The sequence below is a fragment of the Hippocampus zosterae genome, chromosome 6 (assembly GCF_025434085.1).
Source record: "Hippocampus zosterae strain Florida chromosome 6, ASM2543408v3, whole genome shotgun sequence".
Lineage (NCBI taxonomy): Eukaryota > Metazoa > Chordata > Actinopteri > Syngnathiformes > Syngnathidae > Hippocampus > Hippocampus zosterae.
In genome coordinates, this window is record NC_067456.1 from 2,263,658 (window position 1) to 2,281,259 (window position 17,602).

The window sequence follows — 17,602 nt, forward strand, 5'->3', positions numbered from 1 at the left end:
GATTCATTTTGGATTCTTGCGGTTGCGTAAGGTAGCATCATGCTAACTTCCCGCGCTTCCTTTTTCAAGGGTGCCGCACAAACGCTGAGCGTGGTAACCACTCTAGCGGAGAAAACAAGCCAACATCCTGTCTCAAGCACCACAGCGGAAACAACAAAACAAACAATTAGCATGCTGCTACGCTAAAAATACGCTGCAAAAGCTTACTTCCTGCGTATACTTTTGCAACACTTTTACTTGCATTACCGGCTAACTTCCAGTTTAGAGCACCATGGCGGGAATGTGGTGGACCAGGGAAGCAGGATGTGGCGGTGGCGAGTGCTGGTCGCGCACGAGCAGCAGCGCCCTTCCCGGACTGGCGGCCCCGGCGCCGACTGCGGTTCCCATTCCGGCTCCGGCGGCCGGGCGGTGCCTGGCGCTCTTCTGGTGTGCGCGCAGACCCGCCAGCTGCGAGTACGCCGACTGGCACACGTGGCACTTGTAGGGCCGCTCGCCCGTGTGCAGACGCACGTGGTTGCGCAGCGTGGACGACTGGCTGAAGCGGCGGTTGCAGAAGCGGCACACGAAGGGTTTGTCCAGCGTGTGGATGCGCATGTGCGAGCGCAGGTTGCTACGAGAGTTGAAGCCGCGGTGGCAGATGACGCAGCGCATGCGGCCCAGACCCCCCGAGCCTGACGAGGACGACGAAGACGAGGATGACACTGAGCCTTCGCAGCCATGGAAATCATCTAAAATATGACAATTGGTAAACAAAATGCGTAAAATGTGTGTAATTGTGACATTACACACAATTGAAATGCATTTAGCAGCTATGTTAGCCGGCTAGGCTACATCGCGTCTTAGTAACAACAATACACTGTATAATTTCTGTTTAGGAAAGCTAATGCTGTTACAAACAAAACACCTAAACCTAACATGTCAATGCAAAAAAGATGCTAATTCCAACAAGCTAATGCTAACATAATACGACAGGACTATGCTAATACCTATACAATACCTATGTATTACTAATCCTAATCCACTATACCCGAGTGATATCAGGTGATGACTCGCTAGTGTGCTCTGCTGCAAATGTCCCTTTTCTACGAATGATAGCAAACTACACGAACCCAACTTTTAGCATACGCTAGTCACACAAGAAGCTTACTAATTAAGCTAATACAGTAAATTACAGTATAATTTACTGTAAGTAATGATAGTATGTTAATTATACTCTGCTTATGCTAACATAATGCGACATAACATAATCACGCTAATTTGTTCAGGTGAGCGGTACGTTAGCATTTTGTGAGGATTCATTAACAAAATACCTGCGACAATTTGCTAGTGCGCAGCGCTGGCTGCTAGAAGCCTTTAATAATGCTGGCGAGCTAAATTACGCTAGCAGCTGCTAGGCTAACCAGCGACGTATGTGCTATTCCGTTAATCAAGGCTCATCAAACATAAATGTTAGGATTTTTTTTCGCAGCTGCTACTAATGCAATGTTCGTGATAGCTTACCGCTCTTGCTTTTCTTTGCTTGCTCGTCGTCGCCTCCTGGAATTCCAGGAATTCCCAGGAAGGTGTTGTGGGAATTTCCGTACCAGACGAGCAGCTCCTGGTCTGGCGGGATGGTCTGGGAGTGAGCGCATGGCAACATGGGTAACGCCGACATGATGTAACATAACCCCACGTTACGCGGATGTTATGTAACTCTGCGTAGCGTAACGCAATGTTACGCTACGGTACGCTGACGTTAAAATGTCGCAGGATTGAAAAATCCCCAAATTCCAAACACCCTCCCCCTTTCAAATGGATGATTATTTTCCAAGCGTGAAATTAACGCTCATTAACGCGGCTGCCCAGGACTGAACGCGGGCGGCCGGTGGCGTTACCTGAAGCGCCTTGTAGAAAATGGCCGTTCCCAGTTGCACCACTTCCAGGTTCTGCTCGTGTTCGTTGCGAGCGCATTTGATGTACGTCATCCAGCTGCGTTGCTCCTCCTGACTGGCGTCCACGAAGAAACGCACGCCGCCGTCACCATTGAACACCTAAAAAAAAAAAAATGATAAAAAGTGATCTGCTAAGAGCCGCTCGCTTACAAGCGCATGACTTGCACCGCATCCATCAAACCCACTCCTCATGTTTGCTGTGGCAACAATTTGCAACGCCAATCACGCTACTATTCCCCACTACACCACTGGCAACACCACCAACGACAAATTATACAGACACAACATTTTTCAAAAGCAAATTTGTCAATAACAATCAATACATCAGACTGTAATTTATATTGGATATCTTTAAACCACTCATGATGTATCTTCTCTCCCCCATAATTTAAATTTCTACCCAGCCTATGAAAAATAAGAGAGTAGCCTAGTGTTACTTGGCCATCAACCAGCAAGCGGTTTGACGGGGTCGTGTTTCATGTTAATTCAAAGACGCCGGATTTCCTCTCCTTCAAACGTCGCTAGAACATTTGAGGACGTTTTCTCCTTCAAAAACGTGAAATTCGGCAGCGCTCAATTTAGCTCTTGCCAAATGAAGGTCAAACAAAATTGTGTGCTGCTCTCTAGCGGCCGACTATGTAATTACAGCCAAAATGAACGGGAGGCTTCCAATTTACAAAACATTGTCAACGTGTAGTTGCTTGTGTGTGTGTGGGGGGGGGGGCTGTGTGTGTGTGTGTGTGTGTGTGTATACCTCCCACATGAGGTTGTTGTTCTTGTAGAAGTCGACGTGTTGCGGAGAAACCAGGCGCCCCGTAAACGGACCCATCTCGGTTCCCGCCTTGATCCAAGTCTTTGAGAAGATTCCCAGACCTTCTCCTGTATACACGCACGCACACACGCACGCGCACACACACACACGTTTTCTTTATAATAATAATAATAATAATACATTTTATTTATAAGCGCCTTTCAAAACACTCGAGGCACTTTACAATCAAGAACAAAAACACCCCAACCAACACACACACACAGACACATACATACACACACGGGCGCGCACAGCACACAAAAGCTGGAGGAGACTCCAAATAAATGCGAAATGCAAGAAGTTGTCATGTGCAGCTGATCGACTTCAACTTTTTTTAAAATCCTCGCCTACTCAAAACCTTCAAACTGAAAACGAATTAAATGTCGAAAATGAAGTTTTTCAAGACAATTCTTTTATGCAGTTTTAAATTCAATTCAAACTTTAAAAGTTCGATTTTGGGGAGTGAAAGGTTAGTTGGCAGCACATCCTTGCTTACTCCAAAGTTTTCCAGTTTTTCCAGGTCAATGGAATCATTGGATTCTTTTGCTTTTGTTTTTGAGGTCCTTCCTTCGAGCCTCATTTCATCTTTGTAAGAGCAACACTTGGGTTGTTGTTGTTTTTGTTTTTGTTTTTCCCCCAGTATCTTCCACCTGAAATACGTTTTGGATTTGAAACTTTGATTCGGATAATTTTTTATTTCCCAACTTTCCGATTTTTTTAATAGCGGTAAATTGTCTTCTTTGAATCTTCTTCGCCTTTTCCCCACTCTTCTTTCCCTATAAAAAATGACTTCCGGTTGGGCTTTTCTGAGGTTTTTGTTCGTAGCTAATATTTGGACTTTCACTCGAGTTCAGTTTTTCCCATTTGACAATCCCGATGTTGCTTTTGCAGCCTTGCCTGCAAGAATTGCAGCTCGACGATGCACCTCAGCGAAACTTTTGCTTTCTGTTGCCTTTGATTACTTGTGCAAATGGTCGCGAAAATAAGCTTACATAAACGACCTTCTATTTAATTTTTTTTCCTCCCCGACAATTGGAAGTGTCACTTTGAATCTTTATTTCTTTTGGGGGGGGGGGCGTTATTGGTGAAGTTGTCGTGGGATGCAGCGCCGGGAAGAGATTTGCCTCAAAATGATTCACCGAATCCTTCCGCAATGTGTTTTTCATATCCACAAATATATTTATGATTTTCCTTTTATTGCAGTGTGTGCGTTTCTCATGATTTGTTTTTTTTTTTGTAAATCTTCCATTTTGCGTGTAAATTGTTGAACGTGCGAGCGTTTGCGGATCAGCGGACAACGCGCATTTATTTTTGAGACAAAACCTCACGCGGTTGCAATCATCATTTGATGTGTGACGTCATAAAGGGAATATTGATTAAGGCTTTTTACCTGGAACAGAGCTTTGCGCAATGATCACCTCGCTGGGAAGAACCAAACTGGACAACTTCTGAACCTCTGCGGAAACACACGCACACACGCGCACGCGCACGCACACACACGTTTGAATTGGAATTGTTAAACATGTTGAATTGTGGCTTGAAAAGGCGCATGGAATTTCCAGTTAAACAAATTGGCCTTCGAGTGGCGTGCTGCACGGCCTGCGGGGGGGTTAACGGCAGAAAGAAACGATACGTCGTCGCGTCTCAAGTCGCCCACATCGAAATGAACGAGGTGAAGAAAAACATCAAACGAATTTCACGCGGAAATCACATTTTGAAAAAATACAAGATAAAATAAATGTGCGCGTGGCCTCAAAATGCCTCAAGAGTTTCTGGCCCTGAAGAAAAAAAAATGTCTTTGAAAAGAACTCATAAGCGCGACCCTTTTTGACGGATTCTTCAACGAAATCTAATTGAGCCAATTTGCATTAATGACCACATTATTTAATTGAACAAGTTACCAAAATATGGTTTTCAAAATAAAGAAGGTTGGAATATATATTTATCATCATTGAAAAAAATTAATCATTTCACTATCATCAGCACACTCATTTGGAATTTCAAATGATGTCAATTTTAACATTACAGGAGCAACTGAGGCAGTTGAATAAAAAACATCGTGAAATGGAAACCGTTTTTGTTGAATTTAATTCATTTATTCTATAATGTAGTTGCATAAAATAAAGGCACCTGGATCCAAGTACCTTAGCCTGTTTTCAAAAAAATATCCGAATCCGGATGCTTTTGTTTTGTACAACCACTTGACGAAATAAAACTAAGTGAATTTAACACACAATTTTTTCCCCCGTGTACTCGTGAAAATATTTCTTACTTTTTTCCCCTCCAATGACAACGCTCGAGTCAATTCTTCAAAATGCTCATTTTGCAACATTTACATTTGTGCATCTTTTTTTTCAATGATAATCAATGAATTGTTTAATGTATCCATCATAATCAATGAATGATTTTTTTAAAAATCGTCTCATTATGAGCCGACGCTGTAAGAAATGACACTTGACGGCTATTTCAAATGCAAATGACACCTGACACATGACGACCACGACCACGACCACGACCACGAAGCCGACGATGATCCACCGACCTCCGGAGAAGGACTGCGCGAGCACTTCGGCCGTGAAAGCGGTCCTGGGGCTCGAGCCCAAGGCGGCGGCGGCGGCCTCGTGCGTCAGCTGCTGCTCGCCGTGCACGCGCCTCCATCGTCCGTATAGGAAGCTGTGCACCACGTCCGACGTGATCACTTCGGACAGCGGCGCGCCGACTGGAGACTTCGGAGACCACCACTTTCGGCCCGACGGCGGCGAACAAGCGGGGAGCGCCGAGCCCATGGCGGCAAAACCCCCTGCAGAAAATAAATAAATAGATTAAATAAAAAAAAGACAATTAAATTCAAACGAAAAGTAAAAAAATGTCCTACTTTGCAGCTTGTCAAACACACACACACCACACACACACAGAAAATGATTCGTTGTTATTTTGCCGAGTTGGAGGGAGTCAACAAGTTGAAGAAAGGGTAAAAAAAAGCAAATGAAGCGCGAGCCCGACACGCGCCACCTTTTATACACGTGCACGCGTGCGTGAATGGGTGACTGGAAGCAGGGGGGAGGGATCGGTGTGCGCGCGCGCGTGTGTGTGTGTGCGTCTGAAAGGATGGGCGGTGTTTCAATGGGTGCGCGTCTCAAAAAGTCAGTGTGGGTGTCGAAAAGCGTGTGTCGTCGTCTGTGTAGCCGATGTGGGTGGGGGGGGGCGTGTGTCTGAAAATGTGTGCACGCGTAGCTTCGTATCGTGCGTGTGTGCGCGCGCGCGCATGTGCATGTATGGAAATGTGTCTTTCGGGTGGGCCGGTGTTTCAATACTTTTGGCGAGTGCGCCCTAAGGCTGCAACGCTTTTGGGAACATTCTGGAATGTTGGAATTGGAGGTGGAGGAGGAAGGTGGCACTCGTGTGATTGACAGCGGTGGGAAATTCCAAATCAGAATAGACGCTTCCCATTTTTGGACTTGATTGAACTTCTGTTGCAAAATTGTGGAATAATGCTGGAAGATTTGTGGCCTAATGCGGTTTTAGGGATGTTGGGGGAAAAACAGCGGCGGTGGAATAAGTCTCCAAAGGTGCTGTTGAGTGAAGAGATTCTGTTCACGGCTGCTGAATAAAAATAACAACAATAACAATAATAATAATAATAATAATTAAATGATGTGAAAGACAATTGTAAATAGCACTGCGATTTATCCATTTTGTGTTTATATTGCACTTAATTGAACGGTGTTTGTTGTTTTTTTTCCTTCTTTCTTCTTTCTACCTACATTCTTGCTGGTGGAGGCTGTAAATTTCCCCAGTGTGGGACAAATAAAGATTATCTTATCTTATCTTATCTATGTTGGAATGATCCAAACAGCAGTGAAAGGTACCTTTGAAGCAATTTGCGTTCTGGCGTCATGCCTGCTCGGCGCATTCATCCTGGAATACTTTGGGAATATTGTTTGTCATCCTTGCGCTCGCTCTTTTCTTTCTTCTTCTTGTGGGGGGGGCGGAGGGGGTGTTGTCAGACACCCTTTAATGAGCTGAGACCAGCAGAACCCGTAGCCTGTGTGCGCGCTGTCCTTGCGTCTTTGTCTCAGCAAAGACAACAACAGAGCACTTAGCCTGCTGCAAGTGGGGGGGGGGGGGGGGGTGGAAGGGGGGGGGCGGGTGACTGACACACACAACACAAGAAGAGGAGGTGCACTGTACACGTGTTCATTGTGGGAGGCTAATGAAGCTAAATCCAGCATCAAAATCCATGACACCCACGGCACTCACCAACATCCGCCAAAAGGTCAACGAATGACGTCAGCGGCCTTCCTTCTCGAGGTGGCAAGTGAGCATCGAGATGCTTGGTGTGGGCGTTGCATGTTCTGCACTCCGCTTTACATTCACGACAGTCGATTAACGCGTATGCAAATAAATATGAATAGTTTGTTAGGGCGCGCGCTTGCGCCACTCACTGCACCGATTGGACGAGACATGTGTCCCGCGATGACATCATCAGCCATGTCATCATCCGATGATTGACGCGTTGGCGCTATTGTCAGGTGACATCGCAGGCCATGTGACTTCCTGTGGAGGTGACAGACGGACATTTAATGAGTACATGGCCACAATTGATGAAATATTAATTGCGCGCGCACACGCCGAGTTCAACTGTACTTACAGAGCACTTTACTGTACTTAACGCGCACACGCGCGGGCACGCAGCATTAAAAGCTGCCCATGAGAGCCGGGAGACTCAACCGCAGAGGCTGACTTCACCGCCGCGGCAACGCCAGACACACTCACCACCACGCAAATTCAAATCGGGACTCTTCTGGAGCGGCCACACGCACGTACAAACACGGCAGACATGTTACAACCACACAAACGCAATCGCATACAGACTGTAAGTAACAAACAAAAAACGAGAGGTAATACACAACCAGACGCAAAAACTAACCAATTAACACACTTCAGAACCCCCCCCCCCCACACACACACATAACAGATGACATCATCAATCAGGCCATCTGGAAGATGAATGAATGAATAAATCCCTTATCCATTATTCATGGCCGCCACGCATGTCTCGGACAAGATGGCGGCCACAGGAAGTGTTCATAAAAGACACAGGAAGTCAGAAAGAAGGAGCCTGTTTATTAGCCCTCATGGTTACATCATCATCATGTTCATCTTCCTCACCCGTCAGTCCATAGAATCTACTAGAAAAGTCCAAAGGTTACATTTGGACAAAGGTCCATTAGAAAAACCACAGAAAACAAAAAAAAAAACTAAACAAAAAACAAAATTCTGGCGTGGAACTGAATCGGGGGGCGGGCGCTTCCCCATCCATCCGTCTCCTGTCCTCGGCGCTGCCCCCTTCAGGCGAATGAGCTCATGCGCCACTTTCTAGCTCGCCAGGCCAAGCGATGTTAGCTTTAGCATTTAGCATAGCAGTCTTGAGAAGAGCCTCTCCCTGCTGCCGGCTGATAAAAAAAAAAAAAAACCCTTTGGAAGCGATGGTATGTAAATAATATAGTATTTTAGCTCATTATCAAAACAAATAATCCTAAAATTTTGTAGTGATTCAGGAGAACGAGGGAATTCCGAGTCCAAACGCATCACCACGACCACGGGATTTTTATATAGCAAACAATATCATTGACACCAGGGCTGAAATGATTGATGAAATACTCCCTAATCATTCTAAACCAAATAACAAAACAACATTAATTTGAAAGCGACAGCATGTACGTGTAGCATTAGCATATTAGCTTATAACCAAATCAAATAATCATAAATGCATTTAAATAGACCCCTGAACCCAACTCATCGTCATAATGGTCACACACGCAATTCAACATCTGTGGTCCAACACGCGCGCGGTGCTACGCTAGCCGCACGCTAGCAACCTCCTCTTGCTAAGGCTAAGTGAGAACACCGAAAAACGGTGGTGAATAAAGCTAAACGGTGAAAGTGAATTAATTTTATCAACATTTGTGATTTGATGCAAACACACCGTGCAAAAGTGACAGATCGCTTGCACTTTAGCTACGAACAGGAAGTTTGAGCGCTAACGTGCTCGTTTGGCGCCGCCCACCGGCACTACGATGCTGACCACAGAGAAAACGAATAGAGGATCATCTTACGCGGTAAAAAGTCAAAAAAACAAGATTTAAAAACATCAAACCAGAAACACAAAAAACATTAGCACGTAGTCGCTAGCGTTAGCACGTTCAAAATGGCCACCGAGAAAATAAAATGATTGACAGTTCCATTCAAAAATAGACACGGGTCAAGGTCAAACTCCCTGTGGTCTGACCAAGCGTAAATCTACATTAGCAGCACGCTAGTGCCTTCCTTTCGTTAAGGCTAGGTGACAAACAAACAAACATGACAGCGCTAAAGTACCGACGGGAGTGCTCATTTGATGAACGGTAACATTTGTGATTTGTCGCAAACTTGCCCTCCGATCAACGTGACAGACCGCACCGAAAGATCCATACGCACGCATGCACACAAAACGGGGCGCAAACCAAAACTTCCGAGTGAACGCGCTCGTTTGGCGACAAATTCAAGAACCGAAAGGAAAAAAAAACTACAAATTAGCGCTTTACCGCTATCGCTAGCACATCCGAAGTGGCGACTGAAGAAATAGAACGATTGACAGTTTCGTACAAAAAGACGCCGGTCGAACGGCACGTTTCTGTCCAACGCCGTGAAATCATTCACACTGAAAGAAGAAAAAAGAAAAAACAAACTGCCGCATGCTTAAAACAATATCATCATCATCATCATCGTCATCTTCCTCAAGACTGCTAGGCATCACGTGGTGAAAGGACAAAGAAAAAGACAATAGGAGGTGAAATGAACTTTGTTCAAACGTGTCCACGTTCGGATTGAATTTAAAAAAAAAAAAAATTGCCAAACAGGAAGTCCGACACTTTGGAGGTTAAAACCAGAAGAAGAGCACTTCCTGTTTCCGTTAATTTGCTCTAGAAAAAGGAAGGAGGGAGGAGGAGGCGTGGTGTCCGAGGGATGGAGGGAGGGGCCTCTTAGTGATCCTACAGAGACAGGAAATGACATCATCACGTCCCGCGCCAAAAAAAGAACAACGCGCAACAAAGCGGTTCCACAACACTTTGATCATCGAGTCGGCGGCTGGAACGATGAATTGAGCGACGGCTAATGTTGCCGGGCGGAAATCGTCGGCTCAATTTCCTGCTCCCGAATCACTCGGCGGACGAAACTGGTTGGACGAGGTGGCGAAGGCGGGGTCGATGTGATGACATCACCACCCCCCTATGAGTTACCTGGATCTGGGCAGGGTTCCACAGGTAGGGCTGCTGGCGGTAATACTCAGCCAGCGCCGCCGTGTAGTCGGGCACTGAACTCTGCTGGGACGACTGACCTGAGCAAATACACACAAAGGCACACGGGCGAGGTCACGCAGGGCCATCAAGTACTGCCCGCCCAACCCCACCACAATCGATGGGGGGGGAAAAAAAAAAAAAAAAAATCACAATAAAATGTAAAAAAAAAAAAAAAATTCACAATAAAAGGTAAAAATAATATAAAAGCCAAAAGATGATGAATTTCAAACATTTTTTTAAAATTGGCAAAAAAAAATAAATAATGGAGAAAAAAAAATGTAGTTTCTTGTAGTAGCTGCGACCGAAGCTAAAGAAGAAACAAGAAGTAGTACTTTGTTTCTTGTAGTAGTCCTCCCACGCCTTGCTGTAGTCGCTCATCACGCTGGCGGACTGACTCTGCTGACCTGCGCACACACACACACACACACACACACACACACACACACACACTGATTAAGAACACTGCGTATCCCACAGGCTGTCAATCTTGTGATTTGAAGGCGGGTCCAAATGAGGCTTCGACCTGTGACGTTGCCACGGATACAGCGCGGGGTGTACGCCGTGCGTGTGTGCGTGTGTCTATGTAATGTGTGCAAGAGCACGTGCCTGTCAGGTGGACGTGCGTGTGCGAGGGTCTGTCGTGTGTGTCTGAGGAAAAATAGTGTGTGTGTGTGTGTGTGTTACCGGGGTCCTGCTGCGCTGCATTCTGCCAGCTCGTCTGGTAGGTGTTCCCCCACACGCCCGTCAAGAAGGTTTGAGCACCACCGCAGCTGCAAAAGACACGCGTACGCGGGGTCACATGACTTCCTCACACCTACAACACGCACGCACACACACACACACACACACATGTTGCCATGGTGACCTACTTCTGGTGGGTGGGGCCTTGAGTGAAGGGGCTGAAACCGAATCCTCCATTACTCATAATACCAGAACCCTTAAGACAAAAAAAAAAAAAAAAAAGACCACCATTATCATCTTCATCACAATCCTCCTCCTCTGAGCACATCATCATCATCATCATCATCATCAACACTTTACATCATTTACATTTTGGACAGCAATACTTTGCGACATGTGAATATTGACTCCAAACATCGCTTATGGACCACTAATAATCAGAATGGTAACAGTCCTGGTGTGTGTGTGTGTGTGTGTGGGGGGGGGGGGGGGGGGGGGGGTTTCCCGCCTTACCCCAATCTTGTCGTCGATGAGCTGCCGCGCGTGCTCCATCTGCTGCGCCGAGCCCCGGATGGTGAAGACGCGCGCGTTGGGGTCGGTGGAGGGCGGCGGGTTCCTTTGGAGCTCCACGTGGGCGCCCGACTGCTGGTTGATGCTCTTGATGGTTTCGCCGCCTGCGTGCGCGCGCACACACGTCCGAGTGATGATGCTCAGCCTCACGGGGAGGGGGGGGGGGGGGGGGGGTTGATAGTGGGTAGACATTTACCTTTGCCGATGACCAGGCCACACTTGTCTGCGGGTATGGTGTAGGTGACCTCCTGCAGGGGTCCGGGTGACCCCACGGTCCAATCCCCGCGACCTCTGGCCCGGTTGCCCCTCAGCGCCGAGCCGAAGCCGTCGCGCTCCTGAATGGCGGCGGAAAGGTCAGTTGCCGTTGCGCTACTCGTATGCAGCTAAGCTAGCCTTTGTCTTTCTTTTTTTTTTTTTTTTTTGCCCATTTTGCTTTTTTCCTCACTCACGATCAAGAGGTCAAAGGCCGAATTTCGTGACCTCTTCGTGCCCCCCAAAAGAAACTAACAAACTTGGCGCTCGGCTCACCTGCGCCGTCTGGATGAGTTCGTTGATGAGGTGCAGCGCGTGCTGGCAGCGTTCCGGCTGGCCCATCACCATGGCGACCCGCTCCGGACTGATGCCGTCGTCTGCGTAGAGGAACAAGAGCCGCGCTTAAGTTCCCCGACGCCCGCGGCGGGAACTCGACCGACCCCGGCGGGGGGGCCGTACCCGTTTTGAACTGGATGCGGACGCCGGCGTCGTTCTGGATCTTCTTGATCATTTCGCCGTTGCGGCCGATGACGATGCCCACGGCGAACCTCGGGACGGGAACCTGCGAGGGAGCAAAGCGGCGCCCCCGTGAGGCGAGACGCACGCAAAGCCCAAAACGCTGTGGTGCGTTTGTTTCAGCCCCAACGTACGTCCAGACTGGCGCCTCCCGGCCGGACGGAGAAGTCACCGCGTCCCGCCCGGAAATCGCCGTCCTTCTCCCGGATCACCTCCAGCACCAGCTCCTTCGCCGCCTGCGGGGCGCCGGGAAGGCGACGTCAGAACGACGTCCGAGGACTTCCTTTGAATTTCTTTCGTCGGGTTTTGACACCTGAATTTTGTACGGGTCTCCGGAGATGCGCAGAGGTTTATCCGCTCCGGTGGGCATTGGACCGTCTTGGATCATCATCATCTTCACGCCGGCGCGCTCCTGCACAGGCGCACGTCAACGCGCGAGAAGGAGAACCCCCCCCCCCCTCGCCCCCCCGGCCGGTTCGGCGCTCACACCTGCAGCTGTTTGATGGTTTCGCCTCCTCGCCCGATCACCAGCCCCACCTTGCTGGCCGGGATCAGCATCTCCTGCACCAGGGCTCCTCCGCCCTCCCCGTCGCCGTGGAAACCGGGACCGTTCCTGCAGCGGTCCACGATCTGAACCAGGAGACGCTTTGCCTGCCTGTGAGCGCGCGCGCGGAGTCACGCGGTGAGAACGCGAAGACATCACAGGAAATCGAGCGAATTTCAGACTCACTCGATGCATTCGGGCGTTCCGGTCAGGGAACACGGACGCTCCAGCAGACCGCCGCTATCTGCGTGCGCAAAGTGATCATCAGAGAAGATGGCCGACAAAAGGCTTCGCGGCCGCGTCGGGACTCACCGGCAGCGATCTGGATCTTGCATCCAGACTCCAACTGGATCCTGGTAATCTGCTCGCCGCCTCGGCCGATGACTGCCGCGCGGAGACGCGAGCGTGAAAACACGACAACGGGCATCGGCCGCGACGCGCAAACAGGAAGTAGGAAGAGCGCGACCACTTACTGAAGCCCACCATTCTGTCGGGAACCTTGTAGTCCTCCGTCAAGACCCTGAAACACGCACACGCGCATATGATATGGCGGGCGCACGCGGCCACACTAAACGCCGACGCTCAACGTGCGCGAGTCGTACCTTTGGTGGCCCACTGCAGACAGTTGATTCCCTAAACACACACACACACACACACACACACACACACACACGCACACACACACACACACTTTATACATAACATTATATGTTAGCATTCTGGGCGGCCCGATAGTCCAGTGCTTAGCATGTCGGCTTCACAGTGCAGAGGTACCGGGTTCGATTCCAGCTCCGGCCTCCCTGTGTGGAGCTTGCATGTTCTCCCCGGGCCTGCGTGGGTTTTCTCCGGGTGCTCCGGTTTCCTCCCACATTCCAAAAACATGCGTAGCAGGCTAATTGAACACGCTAAATTGTCCCTCGGTGTGAGTGTGAGCGTGGTTGGTTGTTCGTTTCTGTGTGCCCTGCGATTGGCTGGCAACCGATTCAGGGTGTCCCCCGCCTACTGCCCGGAGACAGCTGGGATAGGCTCCAGCACCCCCCGCGACCCTAGTGAGGATCAAGCGGCTCGGAAGATGAATGAATGTTAGCATTCTAACAAGCTAAAGGAGACAAAATAATGGTAAAGTATTATGATAGATTTTGATATTTGGGACACAAAAATTCAGAAAACCGATTAATTGCCTGATTAATTTAATTATTTTTTTTTGGGGGGGGGGGGGGAGGGGTTCCCTTAATTCCTTGCCAAAACAAAGACATGAATTTCAAGCAGAATATTTGAGCCCGCCCTTTTTGGTTTTGTTTAACTTTCCAACACAGATTTTTTTTGGGGGGGGAGGGGAGGGGGGGGTTATTTCAATATTTGTTTCAAAATCATAATCTTTGTGTAATGTTTCAATGTGGTTTGAACTGATTTGAAAAGGGCTGACGTCAGCCCGGTTCATTGGTTGGGCCTTGCTAACAATTAAAAAAACAAAACAAAACCACAAACAAGAACAATAACATACAATATACACATAATAATAATATAATAATAATAATAATAATAATTGGGCGGCCCGGTAGTCCAGTGGTTAGCACGTCGGCTTCACAGTGCAGAGGTACCGGGTTCGATTCCCGCTCCGGCCTCCCTGTGTGGAGTTTGCATGTTCTCCTCCGGGCCTGAGTGGGTTTTCTCCGGGTGCTCCGGTTTCCTCCCACGTTCCAAAAACATGCGTGGCAGGCTGATTGAACACTCTAAATTGTCCCTAGGTGTGAGTGTGAGCGTGGTTGGTTGTTTGTCTCTGTGTGCCCTGCGATTGGCTGGCAACCGATTCAGGGTGTCCCCCGCCTACTGCCCGAAGACAGCTGGGATAGGCTCCAGCACCCCCCGCGACCCTTGTGAGGATCAAGCGGCTCGGAAGATGAATGAATGAATAATAATAATTAAATGAGGTGAAAAATAATTGTAAATAGCACTGCGACCTTATCCATATTTGTATTTATATTGCACTTAATTGAACGGTGTTTGTTGTTTTTTTTCTTCTTTCTTCTTTCTACCTACATTCTTGCTGCTGGGGGCTGTAAATTTCCCCAGTGTGGGACAAATAAAGATTGTCTTATCTTATCTTAACAACAGAGGTTCGAGGCCAAAGACGGCGGCTAAAATGGGCGTGGTCAATATTATCCAATGAGCACGCTGCATTCCAATTAACGAGCGTCAACACGCCCGATTGAAAGGAGCGAGTGACGAACCGACTCTCTGGCTAAGCAATCGCCTCACGGACGCGGCGTGTGCGCGTTCTCACCTGGGTCGTCGGGGGCTCGCTTGTAGAAAAGTGACGGGTCCACGCTTCCCGGCGAGCTGTTGATGTGCGCCATGGCCTCGCCGCCCCCGCCCATCTTTCCCACCATCTGGGGAGTACAGAAAGTTAGCTCAATAGGCTCACAGGAAATTAGCCAAGAGAAAAATCATTAAGTTTGCATACAAACTTAACATAGCAATTTAGTGAGCTAACAGGGTGTTAGCGTGTCTCAATCGGTAGCGTGTGCGCCAGTACTCACACACAACGTTCCGAGTTTCCCCAAAGGTCAGAGTGACATGTGCTCAGAGTGTTCTTTCCACCATTTTTTTCACAAGGCCATTTTGGGTGATCACGTGGCGCTGCTCCGTTTTGCACCCCCTCAGAAAAATTTGCTCCGGCTTGTTAAAGATCTGTTTTTGGCATCTATTTTTAGACATGACGGACAATGGAATCTCCTCTTTTTCAATGTGATGGTTTTAAGACGGTATTTTGATGTTTATGGCATCACAGCATGATCGCTAAGCTTTGCCCGCCCAAAAAGTGTTTTCATATCAACATCTCACAAAATAATTTTGACGGTTTGAGGAGACACGCAAACAAAGTTACAACCAAAGCGGAAGGTGTGTTGCTAAAATTTGTGTCCCATACCCTTGAATGGTGGGGGGGAAGCAGAGGAGCCGTCCACCGGGATAAACCAGCCACTCGTTTGTCAACGATGCCAACTTAATTACATCAATTAATTAAAAATGGATTCATGCCATTAATATAATTATGATGACTGTGCTTTCTTGTGGTATATCGTCTTTATAATTCGATACACACTTCAGGAAACTGAGGCCTCAAGAATTCAGTTCTTTTCAAAAGCTATCAATTGTTTTGAAGAGAAAATAAGATTAACATAACATTTTTTTTGCCTTTTTTAAGCCTTTAAAAATGTCATAACTTCCTAAATCCATAACCTATTGACAGAATTCTGCCACCGTTTTGTTGCTATATTCTAACTCCATTCACTGACGTGGCTGAAAAAAAATGGTCTAATGTCCCTACAAAGTGTTAAGTGTTTTGAATGTGTTGGTTGTTAGCTCCACAGAAGAATTTAGCACAGTTGGCTAACAGGAAGTTAGCATGCCAGAGTAAGTAAACAGATCATGAGAGATGTTTACGTGGGGGGGGGGGGCAATGAGTTGGTGTTGCAAAAGGTGTCTACTTGTGCGTTATTAATCGCTTTGTTGTTTGGGAGTTCAATACAGGAAGTGATCGTGTCACTCAAGTAAATCTCGTCAATTAGGGTCCACAAAACACTTAGGTAGAAGCGCACACGCGATCCGTGTGTGCCGTGCGCGTGCGTATGTAAGCGTGCGCTTACAGTTGAAGTTGCGTTCGTCCACGCTAAAAAGTGTGTGTTAGTTAGTGTGCGTATCACGTAGATGTTTGTTCAGTTGGTTTGTCGGTAAGTTCAACAAGTTGTCAGGCCGAGTGACACGTGTGGACAACAACCCCCACCCCCCAACTCGTCACCGTGATCGACCCCCCCACCCACCCTAAAGTTTAGCGTGACAGCACGTCAAAGTCCCCCCCAAAGAAAGTCTCTCCCGGCTGGGGAGGCTCGTGTCAGTCGCGTAAAAGTCGCCCAAAGTGGCCCAGCTAGCTTAGCCTGTTAGTTGGCGTGCGTGCGCGCGCTTGCGCGCGAGTGGATAGTCGAAGTTGCGAGTGGTCGGCGGTCCGAAAGCAGACAGAATAAAAAGTGTGCGGACTCGACCCAAGAGGCACGTTGGGGGCTGCGGGGGTCGCGGGACTCGCTGTCGGGTGGCCGCTCGGTGGAGGTTACCTGGCGAGCCCGCTGCAGCGCGTCGGCCAGGCCGTCCGACTTAAGCGCCGGCTGGCCGATCGAGGCCTGTCCTCCTGCCTGCACCAGCTCCGCCATTACAGCGCCGCTAGCCTGCTAGCCGCTGAGCCGCTAGCTCAGCTTTCGGCGAGGCGCAGATGCTCTCCTCGGGCGCGAGGGCTCACTCGGTGTGCGGTTGGCTGGCGGCCGGTCCGGCCTCAGAATAAAATGACGAGACGCAAGTGGGAGTGTAGGTGGCGAGGCGGCGCCATTAACGCCCATGTAGCAAAAAAGAACTAGAACGTGGTCGAAGGCTCCTTTTACCGAGTCGTAGTGCACGTTCGAACTTGTCGAGCGTATCCCGCATACTCCTCGGAGACGATCTGTGTCGCGGCTCAGCTGGCTGTCGCTTCCGCTTCCGCGTCAAGTCACGTGGTCCAGCGGGCGCCACAGGTGGTAGGCAAAAGTTCGCAAAACAAACCAAAAGCAGTCATGAAACGACACGTTTTTAGAATAACGCACAAACACTCTCAATGCGCCTCATTTCAAACATTTACATTTTACTCAGACTATCGTTTTTGCACACTAGGGGACTTGACACATGAGCATCCGGGCACACACACGCACACAAACGTGTACGTGAACGTGAGTGCGCGCGCGCGCGCGCGTGTGTGTGTATCTACCTGTACTGTCCAGGTATGTGCAGGGCCGGCGCTAGCCGATGGTCTGCTAGGCTAAACGAGATTTTAATATGGCGCTGTCATCCATCAACAATTGACATATGCTTACAAAAGAAGTCGAACGGCATTGTCTTTAACATTGCCATTCATACAACATGCGGGCCAGTT

At 48.4% G+C, this 17,602-nt stretch overlaps 2 protein-coding genes across 2 annotated transcripts; both read right to left on the minus strand.

Annotated features, from left to right (window-relative positions):
* Positions 1-178: 178 nt before the first annotated feature.
* prdm12b (PR domain containing 12b) lies at positions 179-6,423 on the minus strand. The gene is made up of 6 exons (XM_052067541.1): positions 5,285-6,423; positions 4,133-4,198; positions 2,686-2,810; positions 1,875-2,030; positions 1,501-1,615; positions 179-728 (listed from the first exon to the last, which is right to left on the minus strand). Exons 1-6 carry the CDS (start codon positions 5,526-5,528, stop codon positions 262-264), a joined length of 1,173 nt encoding a protein of 390 aa, XP_051923501.1. The 5' UTR covers positions 5,529-6,423; the 3' UTR covers positions 179-261.
* Positions 6,424-7,849: 1,426 nt separating this feature from the next.
* Positions 7,850-17,139, minus strand: LOC127602068 (far upstream element-binding protein 3-like). The gene is made up of 18 exons (XM_052067917.1): positions 16,758-17,139; positions 14,933-15,038; positions 13,251-13,281; positions 13,122-13,168; positions 12,961-13,032; positions 12,835-12,892; positions 12,594-12,759; positions 12,418-12,516; positions 12,239-12,340; positions 12,048-12,150; positions 11,865-11,965; positions 11,533-11,671; positions 11,280-11,440; positions 10,955-11,022; positions 10,770-10,855; positions 10,418-10,489; positions 10,026-10,123; positions 7,850-9,776 (listed from the first exon to the last, which is right to left on the minus strand). Exons 1-18 carry the CDS (start codon positions 16,851-16,853, stop codon positions 9,768-9,770), a joined length of 1,614 nt encoding a protein of 537 aa, XP_051923877.1. The 5' UTR covers positions 16,854-17,139; the 3' UTR covers positions 7,850-9,767.
* Positions 17,140-17,602: the final 463 nt, after the last annotated feature.

Excerpts from the sequence above, each read along its gene's own strand:
- prdm12b (XM_052067541.1), bottom strand. The coding sequence starts at position 5,528 with ATGGGCTCGGCGCTCCCCGCTTGTTCGCCGCCGTCGGGCCGAAAGTGG. Across the intron at positions 2,031-2,685 it reads ACAACAACCTCATGTGGGAG|GTGTTCAATGGTGACGGCGG; the intron begins GTATACACACAC and ends TTTTTTTTTTAG. Across the intron at positions 729-1,500 it reads AGCAAAGAAAAGCAAGAGCG|ATGATTTCCATGGCTGCGAA; the intron begins GTAAGCTATCAC and ends GTCATATTTTAG.
- LOC127602068 (XM_052067917.1), bottom strand. The coding sequence starts at position 16,853 with ATGGCGGAGCTGGTGCAGGCAGGAGGACAGGCCTCGATCGGCCAGCCG. Across the intron at positions 13,033-13,121 it reads CGACAGAATGGTGGGCTTCA|TCATCGGCCGAGGCGGCGAG; the intron begins GTAAGTGGTCGC and ends TCCGCGCGGCAG. Across the intron at positions 12,893-12,960 it reads CAAGATCCAGATCGCTGCCG|ATAGCGGCGGTCTGCTGGAG; the intron begins GTGAGTCCCGAC and ends TTGCGCACGCAG.